General features: G+C 44.3%; 1 protein-coding gene across 7 annotated transcripts in view; it reads left to right on the top strand.

Moving 5' to 3' along the window:
• LOC123771284 (uncharacterized) overlaps positions 1-24,114 on the top strand; it is a 50,118-nt gene that overhangs the window by 15,276 nt on the left and 10,728 nt on the right. For all 7 annotated transcript variants that reach the window (XR_011222846.1, XM_045763765.2, XM_069305134.1 and 4 more), the window contains 2 exons: positions 980-1,121; positions 1,983-2,150. Coding sequence is in view for 6 of the 7 variants with exons in the window: in XM_045763765.2 (XP_045619721.1) it covers positions 980-1,121; positions 1,983-2,150 (310 nt within the window). In the remaining variant the exon portion in view is untranslated. The remainder of the gene's footprint in view (positions 1-979; positions 1,122-1,982; positions 2,151-24,114) is intronic.

Here is a 24,114-nt window from a genome sequence, read left to right on the forward strand (position 1 = left end):
CTGGGCTCGTGTCCTGTCACCTCATATTGGGTGGTGCTGGCGGAGCCGCTCCTGCTTGCGTTCGGTGTTGTGGTTCCTTCTGCTCCGTTCCACTTGCTGTCCTGGGCGTTGTTTCCCTCTGGCCTGCTCTTGAGTTTTGGTGCGGTCCTGGTAGTTGGCCTGGGGGGTCTATTTTCTTCTCGTTTTGGTCTTTGTGTTGTCTGTGGTCTTGGTTTTTAGGTTAGGGCGCATGGCATCCACCTCCTGGTTCCTTCCCTGTTTTCCTTATCTGTGGGAGGTAGCTCCGGGGAACCGACGGGGCTCACCCCAGGAAACCAGCGTTGAATGTAATGAAACGCCATTTTCTGGGTGAGTCCCGGAGGCTCCCCGGCATCCCTCCCTCCGTCCGGTCGGCGGCGTTTTTTGTGTATTTTGACATCCAGCCTAAGAACTGCCAGTTGGATCGCCGGCGTGGAGGGTCTGGGGCTCCCCCATCCCGCTCCCGGGGAGTGGGGGGAAGGGGGTTGCGCAGACGGTGGCGCGGCGACGTGATGACGTCATGCTAGTTAGATAATTTTGTTTGGGGAGGTCTGTCCACTCGTTCGGCTTTCGGTAGCAATATTTTTACCAGAATAGGGGTTTGTTTTGGGGCGCCTACCTTTCTGGGTGCCTATCCCGATCGATGGCAGACATAGAATGCTCCCAACCACAAGGGGGTTTCTATAGGCCATTGCTCCTCGTGCCTCTCAGAGGGGGCCAGGTTCTGGCTCGTGGTCCCCAGTAGGCAAGTACTCCTAGCACTTTGACTGATGCCAGAAAGTTATACATATCCATTCAGCCTGGATAGCTCCGGGGAGCCTCCGGGACTCGCCCAGGAAATGACATTTCATTACATTCAACGCTGGTTTTTTATAATTGAAGCCATGTCTCTTGAACACTGTGTTCAAATTAACACTAAATATATTTTAGTTATATTTGTTAATATTTTGTTGTATTGCAGGTCTCTAAGCTACAAGGTGGTGGGTATCAAGTGGCTGTTATCTATTTTAAGGTCAGCAATAAAAATACAACAAAGGGCATGCTACCAGGAAGTGGTCTGTCTACTAAACATGTAGAGAAGCTCACCACATTCTTTTATCTTGGTAATTATTATTATTATTATTATTATTATTATTATTATTATTATTATTATTATTATTATTATTATTATTATTATGCATAAGCTAACAATGAAAATCATATCAAAGATGAAAGTCAATGAAAACATCTGCATGTTCCTTTGTGTTGGCAAAAACGAAAAGCCTTTACATAGTACAGTAGTTTAGTTCAGTTATTATGCATCCCATATCCATGTTATTAGCAGTAGTGGAAATGGTTACAGAGGCACATAATTAATTGGCTCAGGAACTGAACCAAACAATTTATTTTAGCTAAGCAAGTTACAATCTTGATGACCTAATTACAAAATTCAGTGCACATCGTCACATTGACAAGGGGCTCGAGACCAACCATAAGTTCAGTTTTTAAATTAAGCAACTGACATATGTGGAGAGCTAGTGTCACAATTAATATGTTTATCCTGCACACTGCCCCCATCCAGTGGACAGCGGTGGATAGGTTACAATCACTTAGTTACTACATACAGTTAGCAAACTGGGAATATTTTACCAAGATTTCTGGCAGCAGATCATTTTGAATGAAATATTTACTCATATCTTGAACATTTGTTATAGAATTATCTGAATTCATGTATCTTTTTGCACTCCATCACGTAATGACGGAGGGTGTGCAAATAATTTTGACACACTTTACTTTTGGTCAGGTCTATATCAGCAGATAATGAGACTTTGTTTACATATGGATACCAAAATTCCCATAATGACATAGTTCCTCATTGCTGCCAAATTTCACTATACAGTGTTTGTGTCAATTAAAGTTTTTTGGAGCACACATTTTGTATTGAGGATACTGTATTAATTTTACGCATGTTTCTGTATTTTCAGCATACATGCAAGACAATGAATCAGATGTCAACAAGAGTCAAAACAATGATATAGATATCCAAGAAGATATCAACATCAGTGAGGCAAAAGAAAAGAATGGGGAGCAAGAGGTTAAGTTAAAGAAAACTAAGAAAAAACGAAGACTGTCTGAAGATTCGACTATTAAAGGTAATCAAAACTCATTCTTCATTTCTTAAATTCAAAGCAAAACTTGTATATATTTTAGACAAGTTTTAGGTTCCACAATTACATTACTGATTTGTTCTATAAAGTAGTTGTATTATATGCAGATGATGATGAGTCACAATAATGTTGCAGAAGAATGTTGACCAAACCACACACAAAAAGATGAAAAGACAAAGACGTTTTGGTCCCTTCTGGACCATTATTAATTCAATTGTTAATTGTGTTATACATGGCTGCTGATATAATTTTCATTCATGCATCCCAGTTAACAGTAATATTAAAATTAACATTGGAGCCTGACGGCTGAGTGGACAACGCTCCGGGTTTCTAGTCCTTAGGGTTGGGGTTCTATCCCTAGGAGAGGCTGAAACAAATGGACAGTTTCTTTTGCCCTGATGTACCTATTCACCTAACAGTAAATAAGTACTTGGAAGTTAGACAGCTGCTACGGGCTGCTTCCTGGGAATGTGTGTGTTGAAATTAGGATTAAGGACTTGCCCAAAAAGCTATGCAGCTAGTGTCTTCAAGAATGTAAGAAATCTTCTATTTATATGACGGTAAAGTGTTGGAGTGTAGATGTTCGGCAGTCCTCCAATGGCAGGTGTCAATGCCTGGTCACACTTACAAAAAAAAGATAGACTGCTTGCCTGTTGTCTGTGGTAAGTGAGAGGGAGGAACACGTAAAACACAAAGTATGAACAATGAAACTTTAATATTTACTTTAAACATAAATGAAAATAAAGACAAATCTCGGGTAAATGAATAGTGCAATTAAATAACAAAGATAAATGCAAAAACAATGTGAGACAAAAGTAAATGGTAAAATGGTGCTGAGAATATTGGCTATGGCTGAGACCTCCCTTAGTATACAAAAGCCAGAAAGCTTAGTATGCCAGAGAGAGATGTCAACTCTTAGAGCACAAAGAATATTCTGAAGTTGATGGCTGGTCCAGGCTCAGACGTCGACTCAGGTAGATGGCACTGAGGTGCAGTGTGCAGGTGTGCGGTCGGCGAGTCACCAATCAGGAGCAGGCAGGCTGGGATGGGTAGTTGGCTGGTTGACGACGAGCCGGCATGGAGGGTGTGTGGAGTTGGGGGGGTTAGGGTACGTTTTGCCTCCAGGTCAAAACGTTTTGTGCTACTGGTGACGTATCTTGAATGTAGCATCTTATACTTGTATACTGGACGTAACTTTAGGTAGGGAAGAGCAGGCTCAATCTCTCTTGAAAGAGATTATCGTCACAATATATTTATTTATTTTAGTATATTTTGGTAGCAGTCTTTCCTGTAGACATATATTATTAAATATGACCGAAAAAGTAAGATTAATAATTCTAACACAAATTTTCTCAATATTTCTTATGTTTCTTTTCACTGTCGATGGTAATTGAAAAATCAATTCTCCAAAATTCATTTTTATTTCTAGTCTGACGCAACACTTGAACACGTTTCGTAATAACGTATTACATTTTCAAAGACTTTAACACTTTCGCCCGAGCATGACGCAGCATTGCGTCATACGTTTACTGTCGGTAATGCCGGGGATGACGCAGCATTGCGTCGTCCACTTTAAATAATCGCCAAAAATCAGGTATTTATCCGATTTTTTGGGGACTGGTTTTAAAATGCGCTCCGATGTCTTCCCATTTTCTTTGTTGAGCCTCGTGGCCCTCAGGCAGCTTGGCAAACGCCGTGGGCCCATTGTTTTCGCTCCACTGTTTTGACCAATGTCGCCTCCCCTCGCATCTCAAACGTGTGAACATTTCGGCTATTTTCCGTGGCTATATTTCTTACTGCGGCTTTAGAAACTATCTACGCTTACTCCACGATGGATAGTGATCATGAACAAGGCCCTTCCAGGAAGAAAATTGCGAAAGAAAGGCTTGAAAAGGGCTGGAATTGGGAGTGTAGCTGGAAGGCGTCAGAGCGCTCACTTGCGGCTAACGTGTGGCCTGTCTTCAACTTGTCGGCGGTTGGAGCGTGACCAGGTTTTTTATTTTATATGCTAATGTTCCTCTAGAGAATTCTATTGCGAACCCATTGAGACCAAAATGAAAGACCTAGGACGAAAATTGAGGTGACCAGAGGGAAAATAGTGAAAACATTTTATCGCATTTGCGCGCTCCTAGGTAACTCGTTCGCACTTTCTCTGTTTGCTGCGGGTAATTAGCCGGGCTTTTGGAGTTTATATGCATTTAGTGCTGTAGAGAATTCTATTGCGAACACAATGATAAAAATTTAATCTCGTGGGACGAGAATTAAGGTGACAAAGTTGAAGAGAGTATACACTTTTCAGAATTTACGCGCGCTCCTGTGACACCCTGGGTCCCATATCGCACAGTTGACGGGTGGCGCGCGGGGTACGCCAAAGTGTTAATTTACACACACAACTATAACCTGCAAACACTAAACAGAGTTTAAACAGCTTTCATTTTATACCTGCATTTGGGTGAGGTGATAAGTTACAACTGTTTTGGATGAGGTGAAAACAAACTTTCAACACAAGACAGAACACGAAACAATAGGTTTAATCTTGGGTAAGTTAAAGGGAAGAATGTAAGTACTGTAACTGCAAAGGGCCTATTGGCCCATATTTCTTGATGCTTCTATATTGGTGCGGAGTCTTGAAGTGGGTAGAATATAGTTGTGCATTAATTGGCTGTTGATTGCTGGTGTCGACTTCTTAATGTGTAGTGCCTCGCAAATATCTGGCCGCCTGCTATCGCTGTATCTATCGATGATTTCCGTGTTTTTTGTTAAGACTTCTCTGGTGATGGTCTGGTTGTGGGAAGAGATTATATGTTACTTAATAGAGCCCTGTTGCTTATGCATCGTTAATCGCCTGGAAAGAGATGTTGTTTTCTTGCCTGTATACTGAATTCTTTGAGGCTTACAGTCCCCAAGTGGGCATTTAAAGGCATAGACGACATTGGTCTCTTTTAAAGCGTTCTGCTTTGTGTCTGGAGAGTTTCTCATGAGTAGGTTGGCCGTTTTCTAGGTTTTATAGTAGATCGTCAATTGTATTTTCTGATTTTTGTCTGTAGGGATAACGTTTCTATTAACAATATCTTTCAGGACCCTTTCCTCCATTTTATGAGCTGTGGAAAAGAAGTTCCTGTAAAATAGTCTAATAGGGGGTACAGGTGTTGTGTTAGTTGTCTCTTCAGAGGTTGCATGGCGTTTCACCTTCCTTCTTATGATGTCTGCAACGAAACCATTGGAGAAGCCGTTGTTGACTAGGACCTGCCTTACCCTACAGAGTTCTTCATCGACTTGCTTCCATCCTGAGCTGTGGCTGAGAGCACGGTCGACATAAGCGTTAACGACACTCCTCTTGTACCTGTCTGGGCAGTCACTGTTGGCATTGAGGCACATTCCTCTGTTTCCTTAGTGTAGACTGCTGTGTGGAATCCTCTGCTCCTTTCCATGACTGTTACATCTAGAAAGGGCAGCTTCCCATCCTTCTCCATCTTGTAAGTGAAACGCAACACAGAATTCCGCTCAAATGCCTCCTTCAGCTCCTGCAGATGTCTGACATCAGGTACCTGTGTAAAAATGTCGTCAACATACCTTCAGTATATGGCCGGTTTCAAGTTCATGTCGACTAAGACCTTTTGTTCGATGGTACCCATGTAGAAGTTCGCAAACAGGACACCTAGGGGAGAACCCATGGCGCCCCCATCTACTTGCTTATACATGTGCCCATCCGGGCTCAAGAAGGGTGCCTCTTTAGTACAAGCTTGGAGTAGTTTCCTTAGAATGTTTTCTGGTATGTCAAGAGGAGTACAGACTGGATCACGATACACTCTGTCCGCTATCATCCCGATTGTTTCATTTGCTGTCCGCTATCATCCCGATTGTTTCATCCACTGTCCGCTATCATCCCGATTGTTTCATCCTCTGTCCGCTATCATCCCGATTGTTTCATCCTCTGTCCGCTATCATCCCGATTGTTTCATCCTCTGTCCGACAGTGTATCGTGATCCAGCCTGTACTCCTCTTGACATACCAGAAAACATTCTAAGGAAACTACTCCAAGCTTGTACTAAAGAGGCACCCTTCTTGAGCCCGGATGGGCACATGTATAAGCAAGTAGATGGGGGCGCCATGGGTTCTTCCCTAGGTGTCCTGTTTGCGAACTTCTACATGGGTACCATCGAACAAAAGGTCTTAGTCGACATGAACTTGAAACCGGCCATATACTGCAGGTATGTTGACGACATTTTTACACAGGTACCTGATGTCAGACATCTGCAGGAGCTGAAGGAGGCATTTGAGCGGAATTCTGTGTTGCGTTTCACTTACAAGATGGAGAAGGATGGGAAGCTGCCCTTTCTAGATGTAACAGTCATGGAAAGGAGCAGAGGATTCCACACTGCAGTCTACACTAAGGAAACAGAGGAATGTGCCTCAATGCCAACAGTGACTGCCCAGACAGGTACAAGAGGAGTGTCGTTAACGCTTATGTCGACCGTGCTCTCAGCCACAGCTCAGGATGGAAGCAAGTCGATGAAGAACTCTGTAGGGTAAGGCAGGTCCTAGTCAACAATGGCTTCTCCAATGGTTTCGTTGAAGACATCATAAGAAGGAAGGTGAAACGCCATGCAACCTATGAAGAGACAACTAACACAACACCTGTACTCCTATTAGACTATTTTACAGGAACTTCTTTTCCACAGCTCATAAAACGGAGGAAAGGGTCCTGAAAGATATTGTTAATAGAAACGTTATCCCTACAGACAAAAATCAGAAGATACAATTGACGATCTACTATAAAACCAAGAAAACTGCCAACCTACTCATGAGAAACTCTCAAGACACAAAGCAGAACGCTTTAAAAGAGACCAATGTCGTCTATGCCTTCAAATGCCCACTTGGGGACTGTAAGCCTCAAAGAATTCAGTATATAGGCAAGACAACAACATCTCTTTCCAGGCGATTAACGATGCATAAGCAACAGGGCTCCAATAAGGAACATATAATGTCTTCCCACAACCAGACCATCACCAGAGAAGTCTTAACAAAAAACACGGAAATCATCGATAGATACAGCGATAGCCGGCGGCTAGATATCTGCGAGGCACTACACATTAAGAAGTCGACACCAGCAATCAACAGCCAATTAATGCACAACTATATTCTACCCACTTCAAGACTCCGCACCAATATAGAAGCATCAAGAAATATGGGCCAATAGGCCCTTTGCAGTTACTTCCATTCTTCCCTTTAACTTACAAAATATTATACCCATTGTTTCGTGTTCTGTCTTGTGTTTGTTTTCACCTCATCCAAAACTGTTGTAACATATCACCTCACCCAAATGCAGGTATAAAAAACCAAAGCTGTTTAAACTATTCAGTTATATATATATATATATATATATATATATATATATATATATATATATATATATATATATATATATATATATATAATATATATATATATATATATATATATATATATATATATATATATATATATATATATATATATATGTCGTACCTAGTAGCCAGAACGCACTTCTCAGCCTACTATTCAAGGCCCAATTTGCCTAATAAGCCAAGTTTTCATGAATTAATTGTTTTTCGACTACCTAACCTAACCTAACCTAACTTTTTCGGATACCTAACCTAACCTAAGCTATAAAGATAGGTTAGGTAGGGTTGGTTAGGTTCGGTCATATATCTACGTTAATTTTAACTCCAATAAAAACTAATTGACCTCATACATAATGAAATGGGTAGCTTTATCATTTCATAAGAAAAAAATTTGAGAAAATCTATTAATTCAGGAAAACTTGGCTCATTAGGCAAATCGGGCCTTGAATAGTAGGCTGAGAAGTGCGTTCTGGCTACTAGGTACGACATATATATATATATATATATATATATATATATATATATATATATATATATATATATATATATATCTATATACATATATATATATATACAGTATCCACTCAATTTAACGGCCTCTTTTATACCGATCTGCCGGTATTAACGACCGGTTTGGGAGCCCAGTATCTAGAGCCTGCTATACCGGTCTGCGGTCGATATTACCGACAGTCGGTATTGGGTTTGTTGTGGCATCAGCGTCCCCTCACATGGCGACCAGGCCGCCACCGACCTGGATCGTCCAGAGTCATATATTACATCTTAATTTTCTTTTAAAATGATTCACTTTAATGAAGAAAATTGTAAATTATTATTAATAAAATATTTTGAAACAGTTTTTATTAAGCAAAAGTCTTTGTTTTCTTATTAAATACCTTTTATAGTATGTATAGGCACTAGGTATTTTTTTTCCCACGGACCTAGTATGTACTCCGCCGGGCCATGTGTTCCCATTGTTTACCGTGAACTCGCGCGGCTAGCTTCAATTGTGAAGGATATTACTGTACTCTTAATTGTGATCTTTTTAATTTACAAAATGCCAAAAGTTACCCAAAGGAAGCGCCTGACGGTTGCACAGAAGCTGGAGTTAATTAAGAAACTTGATAAAGGATATTCTCATGCACGAGCAGCAGCAGAGTTTAACATTCAACATAATTGTCAATAGTGAAGTAGAATTAGAACTCATGTGAATTAGTAGTAAGGCTAGCTGTTGTGTGAAGTGAGTGCCTGAAAATAAGTGTACTGTACATACAGTATGTACCCTGTATACAATATAAACAATATAAAACAAGCGCTGCAGAGGATGACGTAATCTTCACAGCTTCGTAATCTTCAGCTTCATTAAAAGTAAGTCAGTTTACCAATTTTATTATAGTATTACAAGATATTAATTGTTTTTTTTCAACAAAAGCTACATATTAGTCTCTGCAAATGTATATTCTATCGTCAGCAGAGAAAAGGTGAGGTCAAAATATTTCGTCTTGGCTAGCTCTCGGTGACAAGGCTCGATCGCCATTGTTATGGCATGGCCGCCACAGCCTGTGTTGTAACATTAAAAGTAAGTCAATTTACCAATTTTATTATAGTATTACAAGATATTAATTGTTTTTTTTCAACAAAAGCTACATATTAGTCTCTGCAAATGTATATTCTATCGTCAGCAGAGAAAAGGTGAGCTCAAAATATTTCGTCTTGGCTAGCTCTCAGTGACAAGGCTCGATCGCCATTGTTATGGCATGGCCGCCACAGCCTGTGTCGTAACATTAAAAATACATTACCTGCACTGTTCAGGGTAAATCAAAACACATCTCTAAAATTTTATTAAGACAATATTAACTCACTGATTGATACATGAAATATTTTTCAATACAAAGGAATGAATCAATTTTTTCCCACCCATCTGGACTTGATCAGAGCGTGTTCACACATCATCCATGCAGCAGCCAGCAACTGGCTTAATCGTCGGCCGTGCACTAAATTGGAATGCAATTACACAATGAACTTTATTTAATTTTAGTTATACAGTATAAAATATATCCTACCTGAATGTTACTTGAAAAATTACCCGACCCGACTTAACGTCGGAAATAACGGAGCTCCGTAAATAACGACTTGGGCTCAGCCCCATATAGGCTGTTAAATTGAGTGGATACTCAATTATGTATGGCTATGTCGTACCTAGTAGCCAGAACGCACTTCTCAGCCTACTATGCAAGGCCCGATTTGCCTAATAAGCCAAGTTTTCATGAATTAATTGTTTTTCGACTACCTAACCTACCTAACCTAACCTAACTTTTTCGGCGACCTAACCTAACCTATAAAGATAGGCTAGGTTAGGTTAGGTAGGGTTGGTTAGGTTTGGTCATACATCTACTTTAATTTTAACTTGAATAAAAAAAAATTGACCTCATACATACTGTAACCCCGCGATTATCCGGGATTCGAACATCCGAAAAACGCCCTTATACGGCCAAAATCGTGAACGGATAAAGTTATCACAATATCCGGCCAAAATAGCCACAGGGACCGGATTAAAGCAGGTTTTCTGCAGAAATTACACTATCCGGTCAGTCCCCCGGATAATCGTGCCTTTGTCCGTATATGAAAACATGAGGCGGGCCATACGGTATTAATCCCGTCTGCCCGAGACTCGAGGCGCATGGTGTAGGTGGGGGTGGGGTGGGTGGGTGGTGTTGGGAGGGTGGGAGGGGTGCGTCAGGAGGGACTACCTGGGTACAGGAATTACCATTAATTTTAGAACAATTAATCATAGCCAAAAACAAATAAAATAACTACTAGTAATTATGTAATAACAAATAAATAAGTTTCCTAAAAGCATTGTGCACAGGCTGAAGTTTCCTTCAAAAATATTGTCAATTTTTTTCCTCCTGGCGGCCTACGTAACGCTATGGCTGCCCCAAGTGGACCTGTCCAACACTGGTCAACCCATGTGCGTCCGTCCCTCGTGTTATACACAGTGCTGCGCCATTAGTGAAATATTTTTTTAAATAACTTTTTTATTTTCATAGTAACTTTGAACATTTTTGGCCAAGACTATGTCTGGTAGCAGCATCAATCGTTCTGGAGGTGTTAAGAGGAAGAAAGTTGTCCTAACAATAAAAGACAAGTCACAGTTATACACCTCAACCAGTGCGGCCTCACAGTGTTGCGCCATTAGTGAAATATTTTTTTAAATAACTTTCTTAATTTTCATAGTAATTTTGAACATTTTTGGCCAAGAATATGTCTGGTAGCAGCATCAATCGTTCTGGAAGTGTTAAGAGGAAGAAGATTGTCCTAGCAATTAAAGACAAGTTACGTGTTGTTCAAACAGTGAGGCGTCACAGGCAGCCAAGCGCCTTCAACAAGTGAGGCGCCACAGGCAAGCCAAGCTCCTTCAACAAGTGAGGCATTATAGGCAAACCAAGCGCTTTCAACAAGTGACGCGCCACAGGCAAGCCAAGCGCTTTCAACAAGTGAGGCGCAAGCAAGCGCCTTTAACAAGTGAGGCGTCACAGGCAAGCCAAGCGCCTTCAACAAGTGAGGGCATGCAAGCGCTTCAACAAGTGAGGTGCAAGCAAGCACCTTCAACAAGTGAGGCCTCACAGGCAACCCAAATGCCCTCAACCAGTGAGGCTTCAGCAGCTGGCAGTCAAAACTAACTTAGCTTAATGAACTGTACAGTAATTTTAAGTGTTAATTTTAGTGTTGTGTTAGTATAGGTTACGTAAATTGTTAAGAATTTTTAACTTCAAGATGTGTGGCATCAATCAAGAAGACGAACACCAACAAGGTAAGTTGAGGTTTCTAGTTGAATATTTAATAATTGTATGTGGCAAGGCAATTCAAATTATGTTGTTTGTAGTATAAAAATAGTTGGAAATGGTCACTTTTGGACTCGTAGGTGAAAAAGTACCATTATCCGAAAAATGTGATAATCCGGCTGGGGGTCCTTCCCATATAGTCCGGATGATCGAGTGGAGACAGTAATGAAATGGGTAGCTTTATCATTTCATAAGAAAAAAATTAGAGAAAATATATTAAATCAGGAAACTTGGCTTATTAGGCAAATCGGGCCTTGCATAGTAGGCTGAGAAGTGCGTTCTGGCTACTAGGTACGACATATATATATATATATATATATATATATATATATATATATATATATATATATATATATATATATATATAATGTCGTACCTAGTAGCCAGAACGCACTTCTCAGCCTACTATGCAAGGCCCAATTTGCCTAATAAGCCAAGTTTTCATGAATTAATTGTTTTTCGACGACCTAACCTACCTAACCTAACCTAACTTTTTCGGCTACCTAACCTAACCTAACCTAACCTATAAAGATAGGTTACGTTAGGTTAAGTAGGGTTGGTTAGGTTTGGTCGTATATCTTCGTTAATTTTAACTCCAGTAAAAAAAATTGACCTCATACATAATAATATGGGTAGCTTTATCATTTCATCAGAAAAAAATTAGAGAAAATATATTAATTCAGTAAAACTTGGCTTATTAGGCAAATCGGGCCTTGCATAGTAGGCCGAGAAGTGCGTTCTGGCTATTAGGTACGACATATATATATATATATATACATGTATGTATATATTGTGACGGTAACGCGTTGGTGTTCGGCTGTTTAAGGCTAGGGGTATGGCCTCGTCACATAGTTATAAAAAAAAATAGAAAAACTGGAACTTCGTCTGTGGTAAGGTAAGGAGAAGACACACAAAACACAAGTAAACTTTAACAATGAAATTTTAATTACGTTAAATAAATCAAAACATGAAAATAATGCACAAACAAATATGTATAATAAAATCAATGAATCAAAATAATAAGAATACTTAAATGACACAATGAAAAGTTACGTTAAGGCAAAATAACAAGAAGTGCAATACAAAAGTTAAGTGGGAGGTGCTGGAATATTGGCTTAAAGCCACCACCTCTCTCAGTACACGCTAACGTCTAGCTGGGAGGAGTGCTGGCTACGAAAGCACTGAACATTCTGAAGACTGATGTTGGGGCGACCCCAGACATCGGGTAGTATTGGGGGGCGAGTGCAGGTGCAGCCAGACCGGCGACCAATCAGCGGAGCCGTAGCGATCAACGGGTAGTTTGGTGATTTGGGTCCGAACAGGTGGCGGGCTGCATACGTTTCTGCTCACCCTTGCAAGCCTTGCTGGTGCTGGTGTTGTTGTCGTTGTTGGACATTTCTTCCATAGTCTTTTTATATAATTGTGAAGACGTAATTTTGGAGGGAAGAGCAGGCTCAATCTCTTGAAGGAGATTATCGTCACAACTCTCCCCCGAAGCCTGCGGTTCTGGAAGAAGTACGTCGTTATGTGGTGGAGTAATGGATGGAGTTGCTTCTACTTCATAAACTCTGGAGAGATCATGGGCTAAGATGTTGTCAGACTCTTGGTATAGCGTGTCTCCAGGTTGAATTTCTGCAGTTAGCAAGCCCATAGTAGAAGACGTTGAGATGAGAAGTGGGCGTGCTGCAGGAGGTGTAGGGTGGTGTGGTCCGTATTGATGGTGGACCGAGCACTTTTCAGGTGTGGAGTGAAGTGCTGAAGCTTCAGGATGAGGAAGAGTAGCTCCTTGCCAATTGTTCCGTCGTTCCTTGTAGCAGTAGTCGCTGACAGGTGTATTCTTCTCGCCTCGTTGCTGCATCACGACACCACCATCGTCGGTACCATTGGCGTCGACATGGAGGATGTAGGGCTTATCTGACGAGGTGAGAGTGGAATTAGAAGAGGGCATAGGAGCACGAGTATTATCCTGAAAGCATTTGGGAAGATCATTAAGGATTTTGGAATTAGAAAGCGCCGACTCCTTGTCAGTGCTTTCGGGAGAAGAAGCCGGGATGGTCTCACTGTGGATGTAGGGTTCTGTGAAAGTAGAATAGTTTATCAAGACAGTGGGAGGAGTACCATTATATTGCTTCAGGAGGTTGACGTGGCACAGCTGGGTCTTCCGCCGCCTATCTGGAGTCTCTATGACGTATGTGTTGTTGCTTCTGCACTCTTTGACGCAGTAGGGTCCTGAAAATCTGTTTTGTAAAGGTGAACCTGGGATAGGGAAATAAGCAAGGACGAAGTCTCCCGGCTTGAATTTTCTTACTTTGCTGGTCTGGTCGTAATGAGTCTTTATTCTCACCTGGGCTTTCAATAGATTATCATGGGCAAAGCGGTGGACTCTCTCTAGAATGTGCTGAAGGTTTTGAAGAAACTGGGGCACATTCTGATGCTCACTGAAGGTGGCATCTCTGAGAGAGTCTTTGAAAGCCTTAAGGGGAGTACGGCACTTACGGCCGTAGAGCATCTCATAAGGAGATACTCCTAGGGACTCATTGGGGAGACTTCTGAAAATACACATTATTAGGTCAATCTGCTTATCCCAATCCTTTGAGGTTTCACTACAAAACTTTTTCAAGAGTGCTTTGATGGTCTGATGACTACGTTCAAGAGAACCCTGTGAAGCAGGATGATAGGGGCTGGACAATACCTGTTTGATGTTGAACTCCTCCAGTGTTCTTTTGAAGAGATCACTGGTGAAGTTGGTGCCACAGTCACTTTGAATCTCCCTGGGAAATCCGTATTGAGTGAAGATCTTCAGTAGATGTTTGATAACCGTAGCAGCCGTGATGTTCTTCACTGGAACTGCTATGGGAAATCTGGTGGTAGGACACAGGATGGTTAGGATGTAGGCGTTACCTGAACTGGTCCGAGGTAAAGGACCAACACAGTCTATTATGAGTCTGTGGAAAGGTTCCGCAGGCACCTGTATGGGAATCAGTGGTGCTCTGGGAATGGAGACGTTCGGTTTGCCTGCCATCTGACATGTATGACACTGTTTTACGTACTGTTTGACGTTATTTACCATACCTGGCCAGTAGTAGTCTTGACGAATCCCATGGTAAGTCTTGTTGAAGCCGTAGTGGGAGAATGATCCGTGGGCCAGGTGTAGAATAGTGGGCCGCAGGCTGGTGGGAATCACAAGTTGTTCGGTGTTGGCCCAATCGTCCTCCTCCTTCAGTTTACTGGGTCTATATCTGCGGTAGAGCAAGTCGTTCTCTAGGAAGAACCCAGGAATACTGTCGGGTTGAGTCTCAGCCTGGAAAAACAATGGTGTTAAAGTAAGATCTTCCCTCTGCAACTTACGGAACTCCAACTTGGTCAGATGCGGGGGTAGTTTCTGAGGGTCTTGAGGGACAGCGGTAGCAGTAGAGTCAGCTGGCTGTGGACGTGCGGCTTGTGCACGGGTGGTCACGAGAACCGGAGGAGAAACTTCACTCTCTTGAACCTCTGCTGGAACATACTCAAGAATAGGGTTACTTGGCACAGAGTTACACACCTGGGGTTTGTCCATGACGATCAGGTTGGTCGGTTGCAGGTCTTCTGCCAAGTCGTTGCCTAGGAGAAGTTGCACTCCAGGCATGGGAAAAGGCTTTTCCCTGACGGCGACTTGGACTTCCCCGTTCACGTAGGGACAATCCAGGTGGACTCTGGCGAGAGGGTATGGAGTGGTAGCAGTGAGGTCAGTGATGAAGACCGTTTCCCCGGTGTAGACTATGTTGGGCACAGCCGACTTCAAGATGATCGATTGTAGAGCCGCTGTGTCCCTCAAGATCTTCAATTTGAAACGTCCCTCCGGATTTGAACCGTTGGCAGAGACAGTTCCAGTATACAGGTGGTTACTGAAAAGAGAAAGATCATTAACATCAACACCAACATTCATCACAGGCTTACCGGACTTAGGAGGAGTTGGTTTGGGTCGTTGTTGGTCAGTGGTTCCCTTGTATTGAGACTTACCACACTTGTCTATGGTATGTCCATAGAGTCTACAATACTTGCAGTACAGTTGTGAACCAGCTTGATCGGGGCTCACCTTCTCGTAACTGTACCACGACTTCTTACTGGAGGATGGTTCAGGTGTCAGCCGGTGGATGAGGCTGTAAGTGTCAGCCGACTTAGCACACTTCAGGTAGTCGGTTTCTTCTTTATCTGCTAAGTAGAGGCGGACAGGAGGCGGCACACGTCTCAAGAATTCTTCAACAAGCATCAGGTTGACGAGTTCTGTAAAAGTGGAGACATGTGCTGCTTCCAGCCATTTCATGAAATACCTCCGTTTCGTGTTAGCAAACTCGAGGAAGGTAGTGGTACTTGCCTTCAGGTGGTCACGGAATTTCCTTCTATAACTTTCAGTAGAGAGGAGGTAGGCGTCCAACACTGCTTGTTTCAGAGTGTAGTAGTCATTCTCAGACGCCAAAGTACTGAGTGTGACTGCAGCTCTACCTGTAAGATGGACTCTGAGAAGTGTTGCCCATTGGTCGACAGGCCAACTGAGTTGATTAGCAAGGGTTTCAAAGGTGGTAAAGAACACATCAACTTCTGCTTCTACAAAGGATGGCATTAACTTACTTGCATGTGATATATTAAAACTGACGGGAAGATTTGCAGTAGCTTGCTGGCGTTGAGTGAAGTGTGAAGTTTCCAAGGCGATTTCACGTTGACGACACTCTAGAGCCAGAGTTGCTTGTTGCTTGTCATGTTCGCGTTGTATTTCCAACTCGCGTTGTTTTGTTTCAAGCTGTACTCTCTCACGTTCATGGAGCAAGGCGACCTCACGTTCGTGTTCTTCTCTCCTCAAAGCAGCTTCGCGTTCTTGTTCGTCTCTCCTCAAAGCGGCTTCGCGTTCGTGTTCTTCCCTTCGTATGGCAGCTGCTTCTCTTTGCTGCTCACGTTCAATCTTGGCCAGCTCTAGTTTAAGTTTCATCGCTGCCAAGTCAGTTTTCTCTGCAATATAGTAAGTTTCATGTGTTTCAGAGTCTATCTTACCTTGCTCTAAATAGTAATCCAGCAACAGGTTGTGTAGGTCATTTTTGTTGGCTTGGTAGGGAACTTCTAGTTGATACTCATGTGCAAGAGTTTGTAATTCAGTCCTCTTGGCACGACTTAAAGTCCCTATTTCACCTGCTGGATTTGCACGGAAAGTTTGGAGACGAAACATGGTGAAATTAGCAAATAAAGGTACACGAATGTTCAATAATGAAATGTCAGAAACAGGACAACGTGGCAACTGGTACCTATCCTGTGCGATCTTTAACTATTAACGTTAAGTGAAAGATATTAAATGATTAAATTAAATCAAGGGCGCAGGAAATCTTGTACCCGGTACTCATGTAAGAGAATAAGGGCAAGAAAATCCTACTAACAAATGAAACAAAGTTTCGAAAACAAATGAAACAGTTAAATGCTTCAAAAGTAAAATTGGTAGTCCAAGGATGTAGGCATACCTTGCCAAGTCTCTATAGGACATAAAGCAAGTTTTTCCTACTGAATTTAATATGATACTTACAGAATTAGCGAACTTTTGTGCTCTGAAAAAATAAGCTAATTCCCTACCGTTGTATGTATCATCATCTCTGACTGACGTGTAGGGGTGCGAGGTGTCAACTGGTGACGAGAACTGCTGCTGAGGTCCCAATTCAGCAACTAAAGTTCGAGCTAGAGGAACTATGGCCCTCTTTGTCCTCCTACAGTCAGATTGCAGAAGATTGGGTACTCTTGACCCGGGGCAGACCACAGTACCAGGGTACCAATATGATGATCTGTCAGAATGAGAAATATTCAAGGGACATAGATGGTAAATACGAGTAATAACATGGAGGGAGAGATGACCAATTAAGAGTATGACTGAGGCCTACAGTCACCACGTAATCCAAAGTTGTCTCACCTTCACTATATGTTACTCTCGTAATGCACAATACACCGCACCTTATAAAAAATGAAATTGAATGAAAAATAGTAAAGCTACGTTAACAGAGTTAAATACGCTTACCATAAATTACCACTTGGCACCAGTACCCGAGTGAGGCTCCTAGGACAGGCCCCCATATAACTTGTGACGGTAACGCGTTGGTGTTCGGCTGTTTAAGGCTAGGGGTATGGCCTCGTCACATAGTTATAAAAAAAAATAGAAAAACTGGAACTTCGTCTGTGGTAAGGTAAGGAGAAGACACACAAAACACAAGTAAACTTTAACAATGAAATTTTAATTACGTTAAATAAATCAAAACATGAAAATAATGCACAAACAAATATGTATAATAAAATCAATGAATCAAAATAATAAGAATACTTAAATGACACAATGAAAAGTTACGTTAAGGCAAAATAACAAGAAGTGCAATACAAAAGTTAAGTGGGAGGTGCTGGAATATTGGCTTAAAGCCACCACCTCTCTCAGTACACGCTAACGTCTAGCTGGGAGGAGTGCTGGCTACGAAAGCACTGAACATTCTGAAGACTGATGTTGGGGCGACCCCAGACATCGGGTAGTATTGGGGGGCGAGTGCAGGTGCAGCCAGACCGGCGACCAATCAGCGGAGCCGTAGCGATCAACGGGTAGTTTGGTGATTTGGGTCCGAACAGGTGGCGGGCTGCATACGTTTCTGCTCACCCTTGCAAGCCTTGCTGGTGCTGGTGTTGTTGTCGTTGTTGGACATTTCTTCCATAGTCTTTTTATATAATTGTGAAGACGTAATTTTGGAGGGAAGAGCAGGCTCAATCTCTTGAAGGAGATTATCGTCACAATATATATATATATATATATATATATATATATATATATATATATATATATAATATATATATATATATATATATATATATATATATATATATATATATATATATATATATATATATACGTATATATATATTGTGACGGTAAAGCGTTGGTGTTCGGCTGTTTCAAAAGCTGGGGGCAGGGCCTCGTCACATAAAATAAAAAAGAGAAGTTTGTCCTTTCGTCTGTGGTAAGGTAATGGGAAGACACACAAAACACAAGTATATAAACAATGAAATTTTAATTACTCTAGAAAACAAGACATGAATAAAGACAATCTCATAAAATTCAACACTGGTCAACAAACAAAATAACATGAATAATAACTGGCAATGAAAAGTTACTCTAAGACCAGAATGCACTTTATAGTGATAGCAATATACAGTGCTTCCTCAGACTAACGAACCCCGCTCTATCGAATTCCCGGAAGAGCCGAACAAATTGAATTCGGTACCAAATGTTCAGTGGAACATACAAATGTTCGATTAAGTGAGGAATGTTCGTCCAAGCGGTCACCGAGGCCGAGCGTCGGAGCTGGCTGTCATCAACTATGATTCGCCAGAGTGTAAACAGTTATTCATCTATAGTGTTTTATTATCCCTACCCATTGTTTCTAGGGAGAAATGGTGATAAAAATGGTGATAAAATGGTGTCAGGGGGACATTGGTGAGAGAGTTGTTGCCAGGAGGCAAGTAGTGTCAGTAGTTAAGGTTTTTTGTTAGGGGGCAGGTGGTGTAAGTTAGGTATTCTCATGGGAGGCAGGTTGTCAGCCAGGCAGCTGACAACCAGCTGAAAGGGTGATAAAATGGTGTCAGGGGGGCATTGGTGAGAGAGTTGTTGCCAGGAGGCAAGTGGTGTCAGTAAAGGCAACACGTGACTGGCGCCTCCATGTTCCCCCGCCCCCCACCCTCCTCCCTGCACCTGACCACAGAGACCACCTACTACCTCACTCTCTTCTCGTCGTCAGATGCCAAGAGTCAATTTAATGATAATTATTGCATTATCTACACTGAAAATAGCCTTTTTATTAGAAAAATGTCATATTGGAGCAATAATAATGGTGAAAATTGTGATATATACAGTACATATTTTAAACAGTTTGAACACATTTCCTTTTCACAGAATTTTTAATACAATTGGGGTGTAGATAACAGCTGGCGTTGTGTGGCCGGCCGGTCGCTCCCTGAGCCATTGGGGGGGGGGGGGGGGGTGGGAGGGGGGGATTGTTTACTGGATCCCTCCCTCCCTCCTCTAACAGCCTACGTACTGTACTAATACCTATTTAGAATAAATTTTGAGGAGGCCAATAAAACAAGCACAGGTCGTGTGAACGTTAGGCCTTGGTGAGGTGGCTGGCATCATTTGTGGTGGTGTCAGGGGAGGCAGGCGGTGTCAGGGGAGGCAGGCGGTGTCAGGGGAGGCAGGCGGTGTCAGGGGAGGCAGGTGGTGTCAGGGGAGGCAGGCGGTGTCATGGGAGGCAGGTGGTGTCAGGGGAGGCAGGTGGTGTCAGGGGAGGCAGGTGGGGTCAGGGGAGGCAGGTGGGGTCATAGGAGGCAGGCGGTGTCAGGGGAGGCAGGTGGGGTCAGGGGAGGCAGGTGGTGTCAGGGGAGGCAGGTGGGGTCAGGGGAGGCAGGTGGTGTCAGGGGAGGCAGGTGGGGTCAGGGGAGGCAGGTGGTGTCAGGGGAGGCAGGCGGTGTCAGGGGAGGCAGGCGGTGTCATGGGAGGCAGGTGGTGTCGGGAGGCAGGCGGCGTCAGGGGAGGCAGGCGGTGTCATGGGAGGCAGGCGGTGTCATGGGAGGCAGGTTGTGTCAGGGGAGGCAGGTGGTGTCAGGGGAGGCAGGTGGTGTCAGGGGAGGCAGGTGGTGTCAGGGGAGGCAGGCGGTGTCAGGGGAGGCAGGCGGCGTCAGGGGAGGCAGGCGGCGTCAGGGGAGGCAGGTGGGGTCAGGGGAGGCAGGTGGTGTCAGGGGAGGCAGGTGGGGTCAGGGGAGGCAGGTGGTGTCAGGGGAGGCAGGCGGTGTCAGGGGAGGCAGGCGGTGTCAGGGGAGGCAGGCGGTGTCAGGGGAGGCAGGTGGGGTCAGGGGAGGCAGGCGGTGTCAGGGGAGGCAGGTGGTGGAAAGAGGCAAGTGGGGTCAGTGGTGGAAGGTGTTGTCAGGGGAGGTGGAAGTGGAGAGATAAGGGTGCTGACCACGCATGGCTGCCAAACCTCTCATTCATACTCTATTATAAATCTCAATCTTAGCTGTAAAATATTTATGCCAAAATATGTTAATTTTCGAGTATTAATATACATTATTAATCATTAACATGTTTTATTGTTTCCTGTAGAAAACAATAGCTGACTTGGCATTGTGGTGTGTATGGCCGGGTACCTGGGGGGGGGGGGGGTGGGGGGTCCTGGAAGTGTGAGAGGAGACCTGTCAACCCATCATTTTTTTTTTGTCGGGCTAGTTGAGACGCTTCCAAGCCTACTGCTTCAATACACCCCATGGATGGTTTGGGTGGTTTGGGGTGGTGTGGGTGGTTGTGGGTGGTTGTGGGTGGGTTGGTGTGGTGGGTGGTGTGGGGGATGGTGTAGGTGGTGGGTGGGTGGTGTGGATGGGTGTGGGGGGGGATGATGTGGGTGGTGGTGTGGGGTGTGTGGGTGGTGGTGTGGGGAGTGTGGGTGGTGTGGAGGATGGTGTGGGTGGTATGGAGGATGGTGTGAGTGGGGTGGGGGATGGTGATTCTCGCATTTCAGATTATTATTGACACCAAAAGAGCATGAAAGATATTATAATGAAGCCCCACACAACAAAGAAACAAACTAATGTGTCCTGGCATATGTTTAAAAAAAAAAATAAGAAGGTTGTTGGGGCCGGACGGATGGAACGAATTCCGCACTGGAACGAATCGGCTTCGCCCCATATAGTTCGTTCAAGTGAGGACACACTGTAAATTAAATAAGTGAGGTGCTGGAATACTGGCTTCAAGCTGCCACCTCCCTTAGTACACGAAAGCCAAGGCTTAGTCTACTAGCGAGAGATGTCAACTCCAAGGAGCACAGAGATATTCTGAGGAGTACGGCATGCTGCTGCCCAGACGACGACTCTTGGTGGTGGCGTGAGTGCAGGTGCGGCGAGACACCAGCCAATCAGCAACAGGCAGGCGGAGTATGAGCAGTTTGCTGGTTACGGCAGCTGTAGTCGAGTGTTGGGGTGCAACCCGTTCTCGCAAATTTAATAAGTCAATATTGACTTATTAAATATGTGCATAGGTGACATACTTAACATAATAGATACCCTTAAAAAGATTCATAGAAAACACCGACCTTACCTAACCTACTTAGTATGTTAAGATAAGCATCTTATTGCTTCGTAATTACAATTATTACCTAACCTATAATAGGTATAGGTTAAGTAATAATTGTAATTACGAAGCAATAAGATGCTTATCTTAAGATACTAACAAGGTTAGGTAAGGTCGGTGTTTTCTATGAAAATTTTTAAGGGTATCTATTATGTTTAGTATATCACCTATGCACGTAGTTAATAAGTCAATATTGACTTTACGAATATGCGAGAACGGGTTGCGGGGTGTGCATGGTACGATTTGCTTCCTGGGCAAAACGTTTGGCGATACTGGTAGACGTATCTTCTATATAGTATTTTGTACTTGAACGACGTAATGATGTAGGGAAGAGCAGGCTCAATCTCTCTTGAAAGAGATTATCGTCACAATACATGTATATATATATATATATATATATATATATATATATATATATATATATATATACATATATATATATATATATATATACACATACATACAGAGCACCACTTGGTTTCCGAACCCCTTGGGGACGAGACCCGTCAGTTAACATGTAAGTTCGTATACGAGAAATAGAGGGGAAAAAATAAACTAGAAATGTAAAAAGAAATTTTTCCGAAAAATTTACGAAAAAACTCTAGGGAAAAAAATCGCCATGTTCATGGCGTAAATGCGACCGTGTTTTGTTGGTACTCATCAATAAGTGAAGTCCTGATCCGCTTTATAAAAGTCCTTAATTGTTCCTAACTGATTATTAAGACATCTGGCAAACATCCTCTGGATGTTTCCTGCCAGCCTGCAGGAACATCCTGCCTAAAATATACGATGATGTACTGTACATTTAAGAAACAAATCTGGGTCACAGGTCTGTGGAGTGTGGTTAGGGTTACGGAGTCAGCCGGGCCCTCCCCCACCACCGACACACCTCCCCCTCTCCCCCCACCACCGACACACCTCCCCCTCTCCCCCCACCACCGACACACCTCCCCCTCTCCCCCCACCACCGACACACCTCCCCCTCTCCCCCCCACCACCGACACACCTCCCCCTCTCCCCCCACCACCGACACACCACCCCGACCCCCCACCCCAAACCCATACACACACACACACACACACACACACTCTCTCAAAGGTCACGTGGTTCACGGCTCACTTCAACACCCACATATCGCTTCCTGCCTGCCTGCCTGCCTCCTTCCCAGCCTGCCTCCTTCCCAGCCTGCCTCCTTCCCAGCCTGCCAGCCTGCTTCCTTCCCAGCCTGCCTCCTTCCCAGCCTGCCTCCTTCCCAGCCTGCCTCCTTCCCAGCCTGCCTCCTTCCCAGCCTGCCTCCTTCCCAGCCTGCCTCCTTCCCAGCCTGCCTGCCTGCCTCCTTCCCAGCCTGCCTCCTTCCCAGCCTGCCTGCCTGCCTCCTTCCCAGCCTGCCTGCCTGCCTCCTTCCCAGCCTGCCAGCCTGCTTCCTTCCCAGCCTGCCTCCTTCCCAGCCTGCCTCCTTCCCAGCCTGCCTGCCTGCCTCCTTTCCAGCCTGCCAGCCTGCCTCCTTCCCAGCCTGCTTCCTTCCCAGCCTGCCTCCTTCCCAGCCTGCCTGCCTGCCTGCCTCCTTCCCAGCCTGCCTCCTTCCCAGCCTGCCAGCCTGCTTCCTTCCCAGCCTGCCTGCCTGCCTCCTTCCCAGCCTGCCTGCCTGCCTCCTTCCCAGCCTGCCAGCCTGCTTCCTTCCCAGCCTGCCTCCTTCCCAGCCTGCCAGCCTGCCTCCTTCCCTGCCTGCCAGCCTGCTTCCTTCCCAGCCTGCCTCCTTCCCTGCCTGCCAGCCTGCCTCCTTCCCAGCCTGCCAGCCTGCCTCCTTCCCTGCCTGCCAGCCTGCCTCCTTCCCAGCCTGCCAGCCTGCCTCCTTCCCAGCCTGCCTCCTTCCCAGCCTGCCTCCTTCCCAGCCTGCCAGCCTGCCTCCTTTCCAGCCAGCCTGCCTCCCTCCCTGCCATCATGCTAACGGGTAGTGTGTGTTAGGCTTATCTTCGGGAATGAGCCGGTCTCACCCCCACCACCAACAAACCACCCGCCCCCCTACATCCCATCTCTCAAGGTCACGCGGTTCAACCGCGTGACTACCACTCACTCCCTGCCTGCAAGCTAGCCTGCCTGCCTGTCTGCCTGCCTGTCTGCCTGCCTGTGCCTGCCAGCCTGCCTGCCTGTGCCTGCCAGCCTGCCTTTCCCTCCCTAATTCTCACTACTACTTCCATCCCTTCCTGCCTACCTCCTAGCATCTCTCCCTACCTCCCCCTCCCTCTTAGCATCTCTCCCTACCTCCTAACATCTCTCCCTACCTCCCCCTCCCTCCTAGCATCTCTCTCCCCCCCTCTCTCACTGATTCTCCCCCCCCCCTCATTCATACTGCCTCCCACCTAAACTCCATCGTCCATCCACCCACCAGTCAGCCATCACTGACGCAATGCGTGCATTTGGAGCCAACATGGTGCACAGATGTTTCTTGATTGTGCAGATATGTAAAACAAAAGCACAGAATGAACATTCCAGCCTTATGGCAATTCAAAATAATCGGAATAATAGGCCGTGAATCTGTGAAGTCACAGTGGGCAAACTGG

The sequence above is a fragment of the Procambarus clarkii genome, chromosome 54 (genome assembly GCF_040958095.1).
Source record: "Procambarus clarkii isolate CNS0578487 chromosome 54, FALCON_Pclarkii_2.0, whole genome shotgun sequence".
NCBI classification, from domain to species: Eukaryota; Metazoa; Arthropoda; class Malacostraca; order Decapoda; family Cambaridae; genus Procambarus; species Procambarus clarkii.